The sequence below is a fragment of the Podarcis melisellensis genome (genome assembly GCF_964234715.1).
Source record: "Podarcis melisellensis genome assembly, chromosome: 6".
Lineage (NCBI taxonomy): Eukaryota > Metazoa > Chordata > Lepidosauria > Squamata > Lacertidae > Podarcis > Podarcis melisellensis.
This window is the reverse complement of record NC_138538.1, coordinates 33,435,014-33,455,931: the sequence shown is the minus strand read 5'-3', so window position 1 is coordinate 33,455,931 and position 20,918 is coordinate 33,435,014. Positions and strand designations below refer to the sequence as shown.

Genomic DNA, 20,918 nt, shown 5'->3' with positions numbered 1-20,918 from the left:
CATCACAGACCCAAATGGAAATAAACACCCCCCTTGGCAGTTTCACCTAACAGCACACTCCCAGAGAGACTGGGTTGTTGGCAGGGAGCCAGGCTCTGCTGCCAAGAGCAATTTCAAGGACCCTGCTGGGCGGTTCTGCAGCTCTGCAAAGCAGAGACCTGTGTGTGCAGCAGGCGTGAGAGGGGGGCAGCTGGGAGCAGTCAAGCCCTAAAGACTAAGTTGTTAAGAAGGAAGCGGTGCCTTACAATGGTGGAAAAGAGGAGCTCTCTTTGTGCTTCCAGTAGATGATAGAGAGGGAGAAGTTGATCCCATGCCCTTCAGCTACAATGGAGGAATGCAGGGGCACTTTAGGCAGAGAAACAAACTGCCCCTCTATCCTAATAGAATATTTCTTGGTGTAAACTCATCCTAGCCAAAACTAACAACTAGTAGTTAGGATGGATGGCGGCTAATAGATTGAGGTTGAATCCTGACAAGATAGAAGTACTGTTTTTGGGGGACAGGGCAGCTGTCAGCAGGGAGACCAGTCTATATGGGAGGCATGCAGAACCTCCAGCTGGCAGGTGCAATTTGGCTCTGCGGGAATCTTAATTCGGCCTGCAAGGTCATTTCCCTCAAGCCGCAGCACCCGCTCGCCCAACACAAAGGATTAATTTTTTTAAAAAGCAGCGTCAGTGGTGAAACCTACGGCTCTGATTTGGCCAAGCTACTGCAGTATCATGGAAGATCAACAAACATTTCAACTGATCAAGGTGATCATGTCAGGAAACAAACAAACAAACAAACAAAAAACCCCAGAAGCTCTCCAACAAAAACATCAACATCTTCACATGGCCAAATCACTCCTACCTCTGATAAAACACCCACAAATCCTCGGATGCAATGCGCCTCAGACACTTCATTACATGTGTTCCACTGTGCCACACAATAGGTACAAATACGGTAAATAAATAAATAAATAAAGCAAGCAAGCAAGCAAGCAACCTGCTATTGACAAAGCAACCCAAAGATCTGATTCAGAATAGCTTCCCCTGAAGTTAGATGTCCACATGGCTTCCTGTTTGGCAAAAACTACTCAATTAAAGCAATGCCTGAAGTAAACCAGTTTCCTTCACCATTTACTTTACTCATCTTTCTTTTTTAAAAAAAGGGGGAAAGGAAAGATCAGATCTCACCAGGCTTCCAACCTGAAAGCTCACCCTTCTGCATTCTCTCTTGCTGTTTATTGTGCAGCCAGGGAGCAAAGAGCCATCAATGTAGCAAGCTGGAGCTACTTAAAACCTCCATCTCTGTGGAGTTTGACTCCTGTTGCACCTCTGCTGCTGTCTGCTGTTCAAATGAATGGCTGGGGCACACGAAGCAGGTGCAGGTGGAATAGACCAGTGTTTTTTAACCACTGTTCCGCGGCACACTAGTGTGCCGCGAGATGTTGCCTGGTGTGCCGTGGGAAAAATTGAAAAATTTGAAAGATTTAAAAATAAAGTATTTTATAATTTTTCATATTTCTGTTTACTTACTATTTCATAATAAAGTAATTATAAAATACTTTATTTGTGTTTATTTGATTCCTATTCAAGAAAATTACTTTATATATAGTCAATATAGGCACAGAGTTAAATTTTTTAACATTTTCTAATGGTGGTGTGCCTCGTGATTTTTTTCATGAAACAAGTGTGCCTTTGCCCAAAAAAGGTTGAAAAACACTGGAATAGACAATGAAACTGGACAGGAACAGGAGGGACTAATTTTCATGCACTGACTCTGAGGGGCAGGCAGAGGGCAGGGCCACCCTGGGAGAGAAGAAAGGGGGAGCAGGGCCCCATAAGATGCACAATTCAGACCCCTCCTGTTGATGCATAGAGGGCTTTTAAGGTTACCACGCAAAACTCCACAGAAACAACAATGTGCATGCAAGCTCTGAGACACTGCAGAAAAGGGCAGAACGCTCCAATGATGAATGTGAAAATAGTAACTTTTAAATTGTACAAATCAAAGCTCCCTTTGATCATAATGATAAAAGAGTAAATTTAAGCCTGTAAGCATTTAAGCGTACTGCCAGGCATAAAAATGCTGCATCACGGTACTCAGGATATTGGCATCAAGAGATTCAGTGCACAGTCTGACTAACTAACTTCCTGTAACCTGCTTCAAGTAACAAGCTACTCAGAAGCAGCTGCTTTTTTCATGGTACGTTACTTAAAAGTGCTGCAGCTACTACAAAGAGTTGCTCTGCATAGATATGTGTAAAACCACCTTTGCCCGCATGTACAAGTCCAAAGCTAAAGTCGGTTTTACACAACCTTTTCAGTGATGGCAGTAACAAACCTCAGCAGTGAGGCGCATTGTAGCGTTTAGGCAATCAGTTCATTTCCCCCAGGAAAAGTTCTTTTGTTATGAGGTTTTCAGTTCACATATTACAAGGGATGGGAACGACAAAAGGGTTTTAGAGGCTTAGTAGCCACTTGTGGATCTTATTCTGTCATGGGCAGGAAAGGAAGCAGACCCCAGAAGGAGTGAATCCTCTGCTCACCAGCTAGTGAGCGGAGGATTCGATCCTGTGGAGTGCAGGGTGTTCCTTAGCCTGTGAAGCAGCACCTCCATAGGACTGAACACTTCGGCTTTCCGTAGGGGTGGGGGAGGAGACACACAGTCTCCTTCCCCTTCCAGATGTTCAGTTAGGGTTTAGCCCTGCCTGCAAATTGATTTGAGGTCAGATCTGGAGTGGGTGGTCCCCAGGTGTGTGTGTGTGTGTGTGTGTGTGTGTGTGTGTGTGTGAGAGAGAGAGAGAGAGAGAGAGAGAGAGAGAGGAGTTGTTGTAGCATTCCCCCCAAAACCATTAGCATCACTTGTAGTGCTTTCTTTTTAACCTCTCTCCACAGTGAGATTTCTAAACCCTCTTGTCTCCCAGCCTTCTCAGTAACACACACACACACACACACACACACACACAGCTGCAGTTGAGCAATCACTAAGAGCCCCACAGTTCCTGGTGACACAGTCTCCTCCACACAGAAGAGATGGACCGAGTCATTGTTCAAGGGATGTGATGCTCTGCTTTATTGTGATGCAACAAATGCAGCTTGCTGGCTGCAGAGTTTGTGAAGCAGGCTGAGTCCAAGGCACGGCGAGGACATCATCTCGTCTCTTTCACCACCCACTCGTAATGAGCCTAAAAAGTGACCAGACCCACGGCTTCCTGCAGAGACAGGCTGCCTCTTCCAAACCCTCATGCAGGCGGGCAATGATCTTCTGGGCATGCACTCAATGCAGGAGTAAACAGTGGAAACTCAGTGCAAACAATTTACTTTACGAGACACTCGGTACATGCTGTCTAGTAGAGGAGGCTTCATTGTCCTCCCACTCACCTACATTCCATTATGCGGACACTCCCTTGCACTGAAAACTATTCTTACCCAACCCCCACTTTCCCAAGGGCAGGAGGACAAGAACACAGCAAGCTAGGAACACAGCAAGCTGCCTTATACCGAGGGCTCATCCACACTCCCACTTGTCCTGTCCCCCAGGAAAACCTACTCTTTACTGCTGAATTGGAGCAAACGTCAATCGACTTTTCTGTGGATTGATGTTTGCTCTGATTCCATGATACAGAGCGGTAGGGCAAAACTGCTCAGGCTCATGCCTAGAAAGCAGGGGACAAGCGGGAAAACTCTCAGACCTGTGCTCTCTAGGTGCAGGCCTAAGGAAGTGTGGATGAGTCCTGAGACAAGCCAATGGTCCACTTAGCTCCGTATTGTCTCCATCGACTGGCAGTGATTTCTCCAGGGGTTTAGGCGGGGTTCTCTCCCAGTCCCACCTGGAGATGCTGGGGATTAAACCTGGGATATCTTGCATGTGTGATAGGAATTTTGAGGTCTTAGTTATATGTTAAATGTTCATAAGTGTACCAAGGCAGATGCTCTACCACTGAGCTATGGCCCTTCCCCAAACAGGATTTCCATTTCCCCTGGATGTGGGTGTGTGTGTCCCAAGGACTTAGGGATTGTCCACACTTCCACTTCTCCTACCTGCTATCCCCTGGGGAAATTGGCTGTTCACTGCTGAATTGGAACAAATGTCAATTGTTTTCTTCTTTGTCTTTGTCTTCTTCTTCTGTGGATTCAGCAGTAAGCAGTGGGTTTTCTTGGGGAAAGCAATGCGGCAAATGGAAAACCGCTCAACCCCACTGCTTTTAGGCATGGGGTGCAGAGAAGTGTGAACAAAGCCGTAAGTGTCTTTGTAATATTTTTTTCACAACACTAGTTTGCCCCTTAAGAGTTTGAGTGATGGTCTATTTCACCCTTGGCAGATCCCCATTACAATGGCACATCAGATTTCTATTTAATTATTGCATTTATATCCCAGCTTTTTCTCCAAGGAGCTGGTTCCAGCCCCCTCCTCATTTAATCCCCACAGCAACCTTGTGAGGCAGGTTTGGCTGAGAGGCTGCTTCATGTCCAAGTGAGGATTTGTACCCTACCCTATATTTTGGCTAAAACATATTTAAAATCTTGAACTATAATACACATCCAGTGTCCATAGTCAAAAAACATGGAGTCATCAGCGCTGATGTCCATGCTGCTCCTCTGAAGGTTTTGCGCAGATAGCTTGTTGCAGAGATGGCAATGTGTGTGTGTGTGTGGGGGGCATTTCCGGGGTGCTCTCTATGCTGCCAAATTTATTGCTGGAATACTGAAATGAGTCCACAGAGAAGGTGTCATGTGGGCTCTGAGATTTCAGCATTGCAATCCCTCACATGGCAACCTTGGAACAGAAGGAAGCAAATGTGGAGCTTAAGTTAAGACAGATCTACATATTGGTTTGAGCAGCTGACCTGCACTTTAGGATTTCATAGGCCACCCATAGGCTTTTGTATATTCAAATTCCAAACAGGAAAGTACATGTACTCAGAATAGGGCAGCTGCAGAGAGAGTCACTGCTTTGAATGGTATTCAAAAGCAAGTTGCTTTCGTAACCAGACTCAGGGCTGCATTAAAGTTTCATTTAAGCAACAAAATAAAATGGAAAGCCATTGGGAAGAATTTGCAATGGGCTTGATGGGCCATTAGAATGGAATCTAGGCATAGCAATCTCTTGGGAGAAATTCAACTTGTCTCCTCATTCCACCATACAAATGGAGGAATCAGCTAAACTGTAGGTGCAGCTACAAAACCATTTATTTTTGTGCTGACTTCCTGACATGTGTTACTTACATTTCTGACAGGGATAATCCACAGTTTTGTTTGACCCATGATTTCTAGGCATAGGTCTGAGAGGTTTTTTTCTTTTGTCCCACTACTTTCCCTGGGAAAGACCACAATTTATTGCTGAATTGGAACAAACATCCATCAAATTTTCATCAATTGCTCTGCAGCTCCTTCTGGCCTCCTCTCAAAATTGCACCCGGGGCCATGGCCCCGACGCCCCCTCCCACGCTATGTCTCTGTGTTAACCTAGCCATACAAGTCACAATCATATGCACATGTGTATCAGAAAGGCCATATCCTCTCAAAGGTCACCCCATTGCCTTAGTTTCTAGGCCCTCTGATGCAATCTATAACAGGACAGCCAATGTGGGGCCTTCCAGCAGAAGCAGATGTAGGGTAGTGTGAGTGGTGCGGACACACCGGGTATGCAGCCAAGGAAGGTGCATTTCAAAGCCTTGTGTGAGGGCTCTGACAAGGTCCTAGAATCCTTCTTCCCAAAACTAGACAAGCGGCCTTGGGAAGGAGGTAGGAGGGCTCTAGGACCCTGCCAGAGCCTCATGCCTTCTTCCCAAACCCCAGATTAAGCCGGTGCCATGAGGGCTGGGGGGAGGGTGTCAAATGGCCTCACAAAAGGGCGGCATATTACCAAGGTCTGCCCCTTCCTCTAGATCAGTGTTTCCCAACCTTGGGCCTCCAGCTGTTTTTGAACTACAATTCCCATCATCCCTGACCACTGGTCTTGCTAGCTAGGGATGATGGGAGTTGTAGGCCAAAAACATCTGGAGGCCCAAGGTTGGGAAACACTGCTCTAGATGTTGCTGGACTGCAGCTCCCATAATCTCTGACCACTGGCTATGCTGGCTGGGGCCGCACATTGGCTATGCTAGATCTATAATACCAGGGAGTAGATCTTTTAGTCTTTATTTAAAAACTCAAAATTATGGAACTACTGAATGAGCACACATTGCACTTTGACAGCCTTCCAAATATGAATAAAAGATTTATCGCAAGACTGCGCATCCCACTTTCCTGAAGCCTCCAGAGAAGGAAGAAAGGGTTCATCCCATTTGCCATCTCAGAATCATTAGAACTTGGAATCAGAGAGTGCAATTAAGGAATCCTGCCATAATGATTAGTAACCTCTTCTAAGATGGCGGTTTCCCACCAGACTCTAGAAGAGCCACATTGCTCTGACCATCAAGTGCAATGCTGGTGGGAAGAGCAAGAGCAAAACAGCCTATCTGTCTCCCACCTAGTGCCCTCCAGATCCTCTGGACTACAACAGGTTGGGGGAGGTTGCTCTACAGGACAGAAATTCAAATAGCTTTTGTGTTAGTCTATGGCACCAAAATCCTGAAGCTGAGGCTCCAGTACTCTGGCCACCTCATGAGAAGAGAAGACTCCCTGGAAAAGACCTTGATGCTGGGAAAGATTGAGGGCATAAGGAGAAGGGGACGACAGAAGACAAGATGGCTGAACAGTGTTCTCGAAGCTACTAACATGAGTTTGACCAAACTGCGGGAGGCAGTGGAAGACAGGAGTGCCTGGCGTGCTCTGGTCCATGGGGTCACGAAGAGTCGGAAACGACTAAACAACAACAATGGCACCAAAAAGCCTCCCCATCTGCTTCACCAAGGCACTTTAGATTTACTTTGGTACAGGTTATTGGCATACTTCGACAGAAGACAGGAGGCATACAGTGGTACCTTGGGTTAAGTACTTAATTCGTTCCGGAGGTCCATTCTTAACCTGAAACTGTTCTTAACCTGAAGCACCACTTTAGCTAATGGTGCCTCCTGCTGCTACTGCACCACCTGAGCACGATTTCTGTTCTCATCCTGAAGCAAAGTTCTTAACTCGAGGTACTATTTCTGGGTTAGCGGAGTCTGTAACCTGAAGCATATGTAACCTGAAGCGATGTAACCCGAGGTACCACTGTATATGCATGGCATTTGGTATTTGACATTTGGCCTGCTCCGTGCTTTAGAAAACTTCTCCTGTGTGATTACTTCCTATGATGCATCTGTTAAGAAGTTCTGCAATAAATAATCAGAGGAGGATCAACACATCTCCAAAGGCAGTAAACAGTAAAACAAAGGCAAGCCAAAGTGCTAATTAGTGGCAAAGGCTCTAGCAGGAGAAAAGGTGTAACACATCACTGGGAGCACCTGTGGCGATGATGGCGGCTGCAGCACGTGCAAAATTTTGCGATGCAAGGCTGGAATTAGCTAGATCAATATATTTGTCAAAGCTGTGTACAAAGTCCTGCTAGCAAAAAAGTGGGGGGAAATGAGTAGCTTGGAAAATGCCCTTTAACCTGCAACTTCTATTGATTTTTTAAGCTGCTTCCATGACCCCATTGCTGACTGCTGCATGCACCAGAAAATGTTCCTTTTATGGGATTTAGTGCCATTGTTTAAACGAGTAATGAAAGTCTCCTCGCAACACTGGAACTGCATAGCAGTGCCCGCCCTAGGTAGCAAGGAAATGGTATTAAATGCAGAGGAAACTCTTAAGAGATGAGATTTTAATCACACGAATAATAAGTTCCCAGAAGGCAAAAGCTTAGTTCGACAGCTATGGGAAATGTTTCAAACAGTGTTATTAACAGTGGTACCTCCTCCTTCTACAGCTGCACACTTGTAGAAAACATTTTCTTTAATGTTCTGGGATGAATGAAGGGTGAAGACAGACATAACTTTTTTTAAATGCAATTTTCCTTTCCAGCTATTAGGGAAGAGGGAATGCTCAAGATACCTGTAGCTCAAGCTTGCTCTGCAAAATGATGATTGGCTGGCAACACCAAGAAACCTTCACTTAAATCTCCAGAGCAGTTTTGCACTTCAGTAATATTAAGAAAGAGAAAAAAGTAGGGGCAAGGGACATTTCCTCATATTAGTTGACAAATGAATAAGACATCCAATCCACAGACAAGGCTGAGCCGCCATTTTGATTCCCAGGTATGCATAACTACCATTTACATTGCAAAGCCTAGAGGGGAAGGGACCCAGTGAGGGTACTTTCTATATTATTATTTATAAAATGTATATGTTGCTCTTCATTCATAGATCTCTCAAGGTAGTTCACAGCATAAAAATACAAGATAAAAACAGAAAATACATAAAAAACAAGAACAAAACAAAATAAAACAATGCTCCCACTCACAACACATTTAACAGGATGCTAGTCAGCCCAAGGCCTGGTTGAAGAGGTGCCTAAAGGTATATAATAAATGTGCCAGGCAAACCTCCTACGCCTTCATTCCTAAAGCTTCAGTAATATAAAGGGATACAATACATTCTTAAGAAATTTAAGGGGGGGACCTAAGATGGTTTCTACACATAGCATATTCATTTTATTGCTTTCTTCCAACGGTCTCATAGCAGCCACAAATTCTCAGGACAGACTTCTATGTTACTTCCTCCTATATGGAAATTAATAATCATGTAAAAATGTAAAAATTCTGGATGCCACTGAAGGAAAAGCAAAATTCTTCCTGAAGGAAAACCGTACTTTAATGCCCCTAGATAAATGCATATATCTATGCTAGACAGAGTTTTTTTATTTTGTCGGTAATGTGTACATGCCAATCTTCCTATTATTTCTCAATGAAGAACTCTGTTAAAATGTCAAAAGCAGGTATATGGATGTCTACAAAAATGGGCGCAATGAAAGGCATCACCATGACTTCACTTGAGGAGCAGCCCTAGTCTACACATAGAGCAGAATGAGGAAGCACCACTTCAGATTGCAGGTAGGAGATCATCGCTTTGTATAGCTCTTTCATCTAAAAACCTCCCTGTTGATAGAAAACCAACAGATCAGGGAACAGAGTTCAAACCTACCCCTTGCTTTGCTTACTAGCTTTCTGCTTGCAGAGAGTGTCTTGATTTACATAGAGAAACATTCACTTGCAGGCTGAAGTGTAACTATTTTACCACCTCTTTCAGCCTCATTCTCTGCTGCTACTATGACAACACTAAGGCAGGGGAGCATGAAAGGACGGGGGGGGGGGGGAAAGGGGCAGTTTGGCATCCATCCAAGAAATACACTTAATAAACAAAGGAACCACTGAGATAAAAGCAACCGATGATCTCTTGCTTTACACTATTGAGGAACATAGGGCAACTCACACATGCTCATCAATTGATATTTTACCCTTTGATGTGCTGATGTGGAATGTATGAATGGCTTCCATTTAAAAGTTTTGTCTTTGAGGTGGCATGGAAGCTCCCTGTGGGACAGTTGAGCTGTGACCCTGCAAGTTGTCAAGTGATTTCTGTTGAGAGTGTAAGCAAGCCTGAGGGCATGGCCCCACTATGATGTTATCTATTGAACAGTCTTTGAATTGAAAGTGATTTAGAAAAAATAAATATTACTGCACTTGTGAACAAGATCTTAGGTGAAGGCTCGTTTTGATTAAATGCGAGCTATCTGGGGATTTTCTTGCTTCTTGTCTGCACTACCCTGTGGCAACATCTGTGGCTGTCCCAACCCCTTGCTCCACCAAGAGCCTCCTCTAGTGCTACTTGCAATTTACCTAGTCATCTTTGCTGCACTACACTTTATGGCTAAGTGTACAGTGGTATCAAATGCCTCGGTACTCAAACAACTTGGAACCCAAACACTGCAAACCCAGAAGTAAGTGTTCTGGTTTGCGAAATTTTTTCGGAAGCCGAATATGCTCCATTTTGAGTGTTACGCTTCTTATTTGAATATCACACCTCCGTTTTGAGTGTCACACTTCTGTTTTGAGTGTTACGCTGAGGTCTGTCTGTTTTTGCTATTTATTTTGTGGTTTTGTTTTTGTGTCTCTTTTTTTTGTTTTTGTGACTGTGTGGAACCCAGTTCAGCTACTGATTGATTGATTGTGTAACTGCAGTACTGTACATTGTTTACTGCTTTCATTTTATGGATCAATGGTCTTGTTATATAGTAAAATTCATGTTAAATTGCTGTTTTAGGGGTTGTATTTAAAAGTCTGGAACAGATTAATCCATTTTGCATTACTTTCTATGGCCTTGGTTTTGAAACGCTTTGATTTTGGAATGGACTTCTGGAACGGATTATGTTTGAGAACCAAGGTACCACTGTACTGTGACTCTATTTGCCTAACTGTTGCCAAACAGTGTTAATGCTTTACTTTAGCTAATGGTAAAGGGACCCCTGACTGTTAAGTCCAGTCGCAGACGACTCTGGGGTTGCGGCGCTCATCTCGCTTTACTGGCCAAGGGCGTTTGTCTGCAGACAGCTTCCAGGTCATGTGGCCAGCATGACTAAGCCACTTCTGGTGAACCAGAGCTGCACACGGAAATGCTGTTTACCTTCCTGCAAGAGCGGTACCTATTTATCTACTTGCACTTTGACGTGCTTTCGAACTGCTAGGTTGGCAGGAGCAGGGACCTAGCAACAGGAGCTCACCCCATTGTGGGGATTTGAACCGCCGACCTTCTGATCGGCAGTCCTAATAAGCAAGTTAATAATGCCATTTCAGCCTTGTAGGGATGCTATAGAAACACAAAGGAAGAGTGTGTGTGGGGGGGATGTTTCATCATGTTCGGTTATGAAGTGGCCAACTCTTAACTGCCATGTATCTAAAAATAAACATTTATACACAGACACCCCCCCCTCAAGTCATGCTGGTAACGAGCAGGCATGTTGTGTGTGATTGAAAACAATAGCTGTTAGAGTCCCACCATTCCATGTGCATGCAGAGAGCTGTGATTTGTGTCTGAATGCATAATTTAGTTTTCATAAGCCCTGGCTGAGGTTGATCTCCATCTCCACATCAGCACTGGTGTGACATTCTGTCTACAAATATCTGAGCCAATGGTTTCATCCTGCACCACTCTATCTGCACTACCATGATGTAATAAGGTCAAGGTGAGCAACTCACCTTCTGAGTGCTGGTTTGTTACTCCCTCTCTCCCCTTCCTCCTGCCCATAACTAGAACTTAACTGAACCTATTAGTGCTATGGATGGCTCTGTATTTTTCTCTTTCAGTCATTTACAGTGGTACCTCGGGTTACATACGCTTCAGGTTACAGACTCCGCTAACCCAGAAATAGTACCTTGAGTTAAGTACTTTGCTTTAGGATGAGAACAGAAATTGTGCTCCGGCGATGCGGCAGCAGCAGGCCCCATTAGCTAAAGTGGTGCTTCAGGTTAAGAACAGTTTCAGGTTAAGAACGGACCTCTGGAACAAATTAAGTACTTAACCTGAGGTAAGACTGTATTTCCAAGCAGAGAGCAGAACTCAAGAGGTTCTACATACTGAACTCAAGAGCTGTTGAGTGGGTGAGAAGCCTCCAACCACACGTTTCTTTTTTAATTTGACAAAAATGCCACTGGAAATAGTTGCATGATGGACAGGTGGGCTGAGTGCTTTTATCAGAGAGTCATTTCCATTTAATATACAGTGCTCCTTAACTTCCCTAAATAAACCTTTGGTATACTGGAGAGACTGCAGTGGCTTGAAAGCATCTCAGGTTGAAAGTTCAGGGCCGGCCCACCCATGAGGCAAGGTGAGGTGACTACCTCAGGAAGCAGCATCCTCAGGGGCAGCAGATCTGGCCTTCAAGGAGTGTGTTGCCTGCTGTTTCTGCTATGGTGCCAGCGGCATCTGTGGCATGCTCCTTGGAGGCTTTCTCTTCGGCAGCCTCTCAAATGCCGCCTCTACAGTGGCCTCTTGGTGAATAGGAGGCACTACTGGTCTCCCCCCCTCTCAGTTCCTGATGTAGATCTTTATTTGCCCCTCATTCCTGGTGTGGCTCTTCATTCCCTCCTTGTTCCTGATGTAGAGCTTCACTCACCCCATCTTCCCTGGTGAAAGGGGAGGGGTGCCATTTTGTGGTTTGCCTGACTGATCAAACAAGGCCAGAGAAATGATAGGCCAACCACACCCTGAAACAGAAAGGGCTGGATGGAGCAATTACTGAGTAGGAGGCAGAAAGTGCCCCCTTTTTACCACCAGCAAGTACTGCAGGCAGGCCTCTGGAAAGTCAGATGTCAGTGCCATGTGTGCATGCCTTGCTGAGGGGAAGAAACAGGATGGGCCACTGAGAATTCTGCAGTTTACCACAGCATACATGCAAGCTCAAAAGCTGGAATGCTCAATCTAGAATGCTGGCAGACGCAGATTTAGGGCAGCGTGACTGGTTCCACTGAAATGGGCACCAAACAGGGGGCGCTGCAGGATGTCACAATTATGACTTAGTGAACTGAGCAGAACAGAAAGCAAGAGGTGAGGGGGCTGCCAAATTTTGGGCTCACACAGAGCGCTGCTGAAACACCCTAGTCTACCCCTGATGAGGGCAACCTCAGCCTATCAATTTGTTTCCCCAAAATCAAGTTTCTAGGCCTGATGACTGTAAATATAATATCAAAATAATATGGACAGTCCTGGTGGAGCATCAGAAGCCATGAGGAGTATGCAGGACTTCCACTAACAAAGGGGCAGGGATTCAGTGCCCTTAACAGAAGCAGAATCAATTATGCAAATGCCCTTAATTTGCAGAACTAGCTGAGCAAACTGAGGACTAAAGTTGGGATTCCATTTCTCTCCAAGTTTCTTTGGAATGAGATGTCAGAATCAGCTTTAGTGACTCTTGTTCAGGATGCAATTTGCATTGCAGGCTTGAACCCCAACCACCCCATTTTCAAAGGGCAAAGAAAATATACTGGGTGAGATTCACCGGCTGAACCCCATCAGGGAAAGCCCTATGCAAGGACTTCTGCTTGTTCAATGGGATTTTCCTCCCCTTGTGTGCCCTGTGTTTCCCAAATTTACCTGGGTCTTGGGAGAACCCCTGGAAGAACATGGGGAAGGGGGAAATGGGGGATTGTACAGTCTGGCAAACTGCAACACTTGCGCAGATGGAACAACGTTGAATTCCACTCAGTGTATATATAACAGAATAGCGTATGTGATATAACAGAACGGAACAGGGAAGAAAGTTTTTATAGGAGAAGAAGTTAATGTAAAAGGATCTGGGAGGGGGGGAAACTAGCAGTGTCAGAATGGGCATGGGTGAAAGTCAAGTGCAAAAGGAAAAGGAAAAGGGAAGAAATGATAGGAGAGGCATATTTAGTTCTTCAGAAGCAACTTGTTGGGTGGAATGGACCCACAATGTTGGCTTCTCAGCAGTGGGGGCACAGATGAGTTGCTTCTGCTTTTCTTAGAACCTCTGGATAAGCAAATTCTGCCTAAAATGAGGAGGTTATGCAATGTCTAGATCCAATGGCTATACTTAGCTTGAGGAAAGCAGAATGGAGATTGCCATGGCAAAGAATTCTGCAATTCTCAAAGAAGGCTGAGATCTCAACACTAAACAATGTCACCAGCTGCTAGCTGCTTATATTAATCTCCCCCTTCATTTGTCACCATCTCCTCCTTTGCACTGTTATTTTGTGACTGGCGGGTGTCAGTCATTTTTAGCCCTCTCACATGGGCACTGGGGGTAGGATTCTTTTTTTAAAAAAGATCATTTTCACTTGTCCCATGTGCTAGTCATGCTGCATTATTTGTACACCTAATTTTTCCTACCTAAATGCAGAGCACTCCATTTCCTATCCTATCAAGATTGCGCTGAATCCCACCTAAGGAATTGGCTAACCCACTCGCTTTGGTGTCACTAGAAAATCTGATAAGCATACCCTCCACTTGTTTGATGATTTATAATGATGTTAAACTAGGTTTGGAATGGGAAAGAGAGGATGAGAAGGGAGAAATATGCAAGATATCATGTAAGGTGACAGCCAAAGCAAGGGCTTTATAGGTCACAGAACCGAGGTTTCTTTGAAGCAAATGTTTGATATGTTTGTACTATGTTGTATATGCTGCTTTGGAACTTCACATGGATGATACTTATCTCCCTACTGCGTACTGCATGGATGGGGAACCTCTGACTTGCAGGTCTACTCAGGTCCACCACATCTCTCTATTAGCCTGCAAATTTGTTCTGGCCAAGCCATAGCCATCTGCCCAGTGGGAGGTAGATAAAATGGGCTTTGTGGTGCTTGCTATCAGCTGATTGTCACTGCTTCAATAATGATGTGCAAAGGGCTTCCCCAGTGCTGTGCCGAATTTTTTTTGCCCATGCAGTTTGGAATCAAACTGTGCAGCGAAAAGCAAGTTATATGCTGATGTTGTAACATCAGGTGATTGATAGGTGGGCAACGCTGCCCCCACCATCAAACTTCACCCATGGGTGTTTGAAATATGGATCCAGGCTACCAGTCAGTTCCAGTTCCCTACTCCTGGTGTACTGCATTGCTAGGGATGGACTGAATATCCTAATTTTTGTTTCAGTGATGCACAGTCACAGGTCAATTCTACAGCATTTTATTTATTCATAAAAATATTTATATATTACTATGCATTAAAAAATTATGGTGGTTTACAGCAATAAAACACAAAAATATACAATGAAAGCCATGTGAAAAAGTTGAAAACAATATTGTATGGGCTTTTAGGAAAGAATGCAAAAAAAAAGTCCACATTTAAATTGTACACATTTTGCACTTTCTCAGAAAATAGGAAAATATTTCCCAGAAAATATGAATTTTGAACATAAAATAAGTATTTTTGTGCACACTTTTTGCACACCAAAACTGCTTCGCAAAATCCGGACAAGTGCAAAATCCAACTGGGAGTTGCATTCCAGTTCACAAGCAAGTCTGGGAGTGTCAGTTTGGTCAGTCTGCTGTGAAAAGCAGACCTAACAAATTCCTCCTTCAAAATGAAGGAATGATGCCCTTAGAAGGACTGAAATAAACTCTGAGTCTATGTAAAGTTATAGAAGTGTATATGCACAATGGACATTCTTAAGCCATCATGGAAGTGTGCCCATAATTGAAGAGTCCCAAGCTGTTCCTTAAGAGTTATTTATTTTTTGCTTCCTTTTAGATTAGCAATCCACCTCACTGCCTGGGCACAGAGAACCACACAGCTCTGGGAAAGTGTTGATAGCAAAACAATGTCAAGGATAAACAAATGTGCCCCATTGTGGCTGTTTATTTCCTTTGCTGTTTCTATGGTTTCAATGAAGAGCTATTTTCTTCTACTGGCGGGCTGATGTTGGTACTCAGATCTAAGAGATGTGTTAGATGAGATATAAACTAGAGTACCAGCAATTAAAGTGATGTTATTCTTTTGGAATTCAGGGCTAAACATCTCTGCTAATGGAAAGACTCTTGTCAGTGTGCAGCAGAGCACAAGATTCTGGTATGCTTAATAGACAAATATGAGAAGCTATGGTTAACAAAATAAAGAGCAAACTTGTATTCATTACATGGCCTACAATACCCTCAGTGATAGTTTCTTTCACCATGTGACCAGAGATGCTGAAACTGAAAACTACTTCTAAGAAAGAAGATCCCAGTTCTCCAAATAATATGTTAGGCAACGGAACAAGCAAACCTTTTAAAGATTGTTGCCATCTTCAAAAGCAAATTATTGATAAATTAGCCCAGTCAGCCAAACAGCAACTTGAATGCAGATTTTAAACAAACTTCTGGCCAACCAGACATAATTAGTCCACAGGCTCTCCTTATGGTGAAAGAGACAACTCATTTCTAGCTGTATTGGCCAAAGCTAGCTTCAAGAACTGCTTGGCTTTCATCTTGCCAGGCTTCCACAACAATCCTGCCCACCAAGGGAGCATGTACGGGCATCAATGCAAGGGCATCTTGGGGGCAATAGCATCTTTAAGGTATTTCCAAGTGCCCATGAAGCCTCTGAGTGTCGCCCACCCCCATTCATTGCCCCTCTTCTGCCTTGAAAAGAGGAAGAACGTCTTTTCACGGCTCAGATTAAATCAACTGAATCCAAGTTTCAGCTTGGCATGTTCTTCAGGTGGTGAGAAGAGGAGCCAATCCAGGGGAAGGGAGCAAGAAGTGACAGGAGAGAGCAGTGCCCAAGGTTCGGTTGGACTAGATGACCATTGGAGCCCCATCCAACTCTACAATTATATTATTCACAAACTCAAAAATGTGTCCCTGTGCCTAAAACAGTTGGCGACCTCTCACGTATGGCCTGCCCAGTCAGCGATGGGGAAGAAGTGGGCAACCTGCTGCTGCTGGTGTTACACAGGGGATACATCAGAAGCACAATCAAGGAGGGCAGCAAATCTCTTAGGGTCTGCCATCTTTAATAGAGACCTTTCCCAATGGCATGAGTTGAGATTCCTGCATTGCAAGGGGTTGGACTAGATGTCCCTTGGAGTCCCTTCCAACTCTATGATTCTATGTTTTAGGGCCTTTTTAGATGACAGTCTCTGGGAATATACATTTCCTGCTCAGATGATGGTTCTAGCTAAAGACATTATTCAGAGGTTGAATATTCTCAGCTGGTGCCACTCAAGCAAGGAAACTTGAGCAGCCATTGAAGCAAAATAGGAGGTGGAAAAGAACAAGGCTTCCCTTCCCCCATGATTGTGACCTCAATGTCAAAAACTCCCACCCCGTTGCTTCTGCTTTTCTGAATTCTTCTGAAGTTGCACCCTTCCCCTCCACAGCACTGGAGTGCAATTGTCTCCCGTGATGCATCAACAATAGCAAAAGATAAGAGGGAGCAGATTCTGTACATTTGCATGAACTCTGACAGCCACCAGAAGAAAGTGCATATTGTAATATTGCTTGTCAGAATTTATTAAAAATTATTGCCTTCACTTGCACTCTGTGCACACCATTCTGCACAAGAGTCGGTAAGCAGCTTGCTTGCTTATCTGGATATCCTCTGCTTTTAATATTTGAAAATAGCAATTTGCCTCAGTACATCTGGAACAAAAGGAACACGCTGCAGCGGACTGGCAAACCATTAATGCCTTTATTGTATACAGGTTCAGGAGATCACAACCAAGAAAGGCTAGATTCCCTACTAATCAACTACAGCCACACATCGTGTCAATGATAGACATTGAAATGTATTCACAGAGTACTGTACTTGGCTTGGAAATTCCAGCTTAAAACATTCTGGGCATTCTACAGATACAAAGGGAGGTCTTCCACGCAGAGCCATAGTGGCGTCCACACTCATGCCACAAATAAGAGAGGCCTGCATTAATCATCGCTCAAAGGGCGGACGCTCACAAATGATGCAAATACATTTTTGACCAAACATACGAAGGGTCCACGACACGCACAAGGGGTAACACTTTATCTCTGGGGAAATCGTTCAAGAAGCCACAAAGCTTTACACATCTCGGAGACACAAATAGAAAAGCTCACAGAATTCTAACCAATGCTCACATGTCAGTGTTATTTAAGAAACTTGTTAGTGGTTTCATGGTTGATGTCCCACAGGGGAGGGGAGCGAGACATTAAACCCCATCACAATCACATGCTTATTGGGGCAATACAGCATTTGTGCTTTTGTAGGTTCCAGCCTTTTTGACTTGCTTTTAATGTGGCACTAGGCTTCACGAACCTGTGACCATATGGCCAGCCCGTAGGTGCAGACAATTTGCAAGTTATAGGCATTTTCCCACAAGAGGGTTGCAGAGACAGACACTTCTCCTGGCCTGATGATCCCATCTGCCCCAAAGACAAAAGATGATCCTATGCAGAAAAGACACACTAACAAAGGTAACTCATTCACTCAAAAGGTTTTTTTACTGTAACTGTGCTATCATGGGTTAGATGAGGATGACAGGTGATCTGTAACACGCTGCTTCCTTCAAAACACACTTAACGTCACACGGCACTTTGCACTAGAACACCTCAGCTTCATTTCCTTTGGATCAGTTTGTACCTGCCTGCTCCCCACTTTGATAGCTGCACAAATTGATTGCACAAAACAGCCATTGCAGAAAGAGAGTATCTACAAAAGAGAGGATCCGACGGAGAAAGGAAGCCTGACCTTCCCCACTGAAGTATCCCACATATGTAGCAGCTGTTAGGTTAGCCTCCCTGTGATCAGAAGCAGAGGGATGCGCAGGGCAGAGCGGTTGAACACCAGCCCATGTTATTGCAATTTCGCTCTAGCAGGCTCAAGAGATCATGAAGGGTGGCATGTAGTAGGGGGTTGTGCAACGAAGGATGGTCAAGGGGGAGAGAGAAACCGGCTGGCTGGGATTGTGCTACAGTTTATCAGCACGTACGTAAGCGTGTCGGTTTGCAGCCTGAAGGAGCGAGATTCTTAGCTGACAGCTGTTTGCGCTTCCCGATGAAGTGGAGACGCGGGAAAGCTCAGTTAGCAGGGAATGAGACTCTTGATCTCAGGGTCGTGGGTTCGAGCCCCGCGCTGGGCAAAAGAGCCCTGCATCGCAGGGGGCTGAACTAGATGACCCTCGTGGTCCCAGCTCCACGATCTATGAAACAGCCTCTCTCTGCTCCATCACCAGACTTTACTGCTCGCCTTTCCCGGGCATTCTGAATCCCATTCAATCTCTCCCCGCTTCTTTGACTACTGCTTCCCACAGCCCCGTAGTCCCCGATTGCCTTTTGCTCCCCGGCCGCGATCGCCCCGCACTGACCCAGAAGATGAAGTTGAAGATGAAGAGCAGGAACTTGACGCAGCGCATCCCTCCTTGCACTCTCCCCATGGCCGGCGTCTCTCTCGCAGCAGCAGCAGCGGCACCACACGCTCCTTCGCCAACAGCTCGCCGCTGCTAACAGACGCCTTCGCCCGCGGTGGCTGCCCGGCTGCGAGGGCGGGGCCGGGGCCTGCGAGGAGGAGGCAGGTGCCGGGCGGGGCCGAGGGAGCGCGCGCGCGGAGCGGAGCCGGAGACGCCTCGGGGTCCCTCGCCCGGGCTCAGCGGACAGGGAAAGAGGCGCCCTGGACTTCGGCTGCCCGGAGAAGAAGACCAGCCCCAGGCCCCCTGTCCCGGAAGAAGCCTCGCTCTCTTGTCCAAAATGAGCACAGGATTCACGACAGTTTCCTCTCCTCGTCGCTCATCCCCGCTCGTGGAAACAGATCCCCAGAGTAAGTTTGGGCACCAATCCAGGCCTTCACGCCACGCATCCCAACAGCGGCCAGATCTACAGGTGCAAGAGAGCGAGGTGGCAGAACGGCCTCCCTTCCCCTTTAAAAACACCACCACATTTAAACCACGTGGAAACCCACAAACGCACAACTCCCTGCAAATAGAAAACTGGCACGCTGGGTTGAAAACGAGCCCAGCTCTTCTTCCGCGTTGCTTCCTTGTCAGAATATGTGCGTTGGAAAAGGCAATCTGCCGTCGGAAGTGGTGCAGTCCCTGCCACCTCTTCACTTCTGACTGTTTCATTCTGTTGCTTGTGTGCAGAATGACCCCTGGGAGCTGTCCATGTTGAAAAAAGGTGTTTAAATCACCTTTGACCTTCCAGCTGTTGTTGGACTCCAACTCCCATGGGCTGCAGCCAGTACACCAATGGAGAGGAATGATGGGAGCTATAGTTCAGTACCATGGGCACAACATAGGGGAGACCTTCTGGACTGCAAATCCCATCATCATTGATCATTGGTCATGCTGGCTGGGGTTGGTAGGAGTTGGAGTCCAGTAACATTTGTAGGGCCGCAGGATAGCTCTACACTGCCTGGCAGCCACTCTCCAGAAATCTGAATTGCAGACTTTCCTAGCTCTTCCCTTCCCAGCTGAGCCTAAAATGACCTTCTACATGCCAAGTATGTTGTCAACCAGACAACCACTGAACTGTGCTCCTTATCATGGAGTATTTGGGAGTCAGGCGAGATCTAATGATTCGGAGGCCATTAGTCTAAATCACAGAATGAGGCCTGGCACGAAACACATTGTGTAATCTGCACTCAGCCAACAATTTATACAACAGGCACTCCTCTGCTCCAGCAGTCCTGTGTGACCTGAGGGCATGTCCACAAATCTCCAATTTCTGAGGAAGGGTTGACTGGTATCCCAGATGAGAGAATGTCTCAAATTATAAACTATCACTCAGTTCAGCCCCAGACTCTGTTTGAATGCCCAGGTGCTTCTCTTACTGCCAATAAAGTGCCCCGTGCCCTAAGCCACACCTCCTGGGAAAGCCCAGGGCATCCTCAATGACTGCTTGTCTTGTGGGTAGGGAACCTCCTGGTTGTCAGTCTGACTTGTCAGCACCCGTGAAGGCGAGATGGTTGCCGCTGGCTGTGTTAACTCTGTTGCAATTTGTTTTTCCAGTCGTCAGGGGAGCTAAGAATCTGGGACGGAAGCCCTCTTGGAAAGCTACTTTTTAGGCTCCCTGGCAGAAAAGTTAAAAGATGCAGGCAGTTTGTAGGGCACTCAGTGGACTACAGAATCCAGTTTGCACAGCAATTAAACTCTGTTGCAATTCTCCTTAGTTTGGCAAATAGCAGGGAACACGCCTTACTGGATGAAGAAGGCTGAAAGAAGGCTGATTGCAGTGCTCTGGGTGCAGGTGGACCTTGGTTTCAAAATGTTGAGAGTTTAGAAGGCCAGCACTTTGAATTAAACCCAGAAGCAGTAGAGGCTGGTCAATTACAGTACTGTCTTAACAACCAAAGTGTGTTCTCAGCGAGCCCCCACATTCTTTCTTACAACCAGTCAGAGGGCTGCATTGCTTGTCATTAGCTCTCACTCTACCTATCATTGGCTTCCCTGCCTTCCACCATATCCAGTGGGCTGCCCCAAAGCCAGCACAGCCCTGTCCATTCTGAACTAACTGTTGGTCTGAAAGAGCGCCTCTGTTCTTCTCCCTTTGCCAGTTCTCAATCAGCCTTCACAAGGAGCACACTAGAGCAGTTTTGGATGCCCTGCTAG

At 45.5% G+C, this 20,918-nt stretch overlaps 1 protein-coding gene across 1 annotated transcript in view; it reads right to left on the bottom strand.

Moving 5' to 3' along the window:
- TSPAN2 (tetraspanin 2) overlaps positions 1 to 18,840 on the bottom strand; it is a 57,496-nt gene extending 38,656 nt beyond the window's left edge. The window contains exon 1 of the mRNA XM_081914480.1: positions 18,681 to 18,840. Within this exon, the coding sequence (XP_081770606.1) occupies positions 18,681 to 18,749 (69 nt within the window). The 5' untranslated portion in view covers positions 18,750 to 18,840. The remainder of the gene's footprint in view (positions 1 to 18,680) is intronic.
- Positions 18,841 to 20,918: the final 2,078 nt, after the last annotated feature.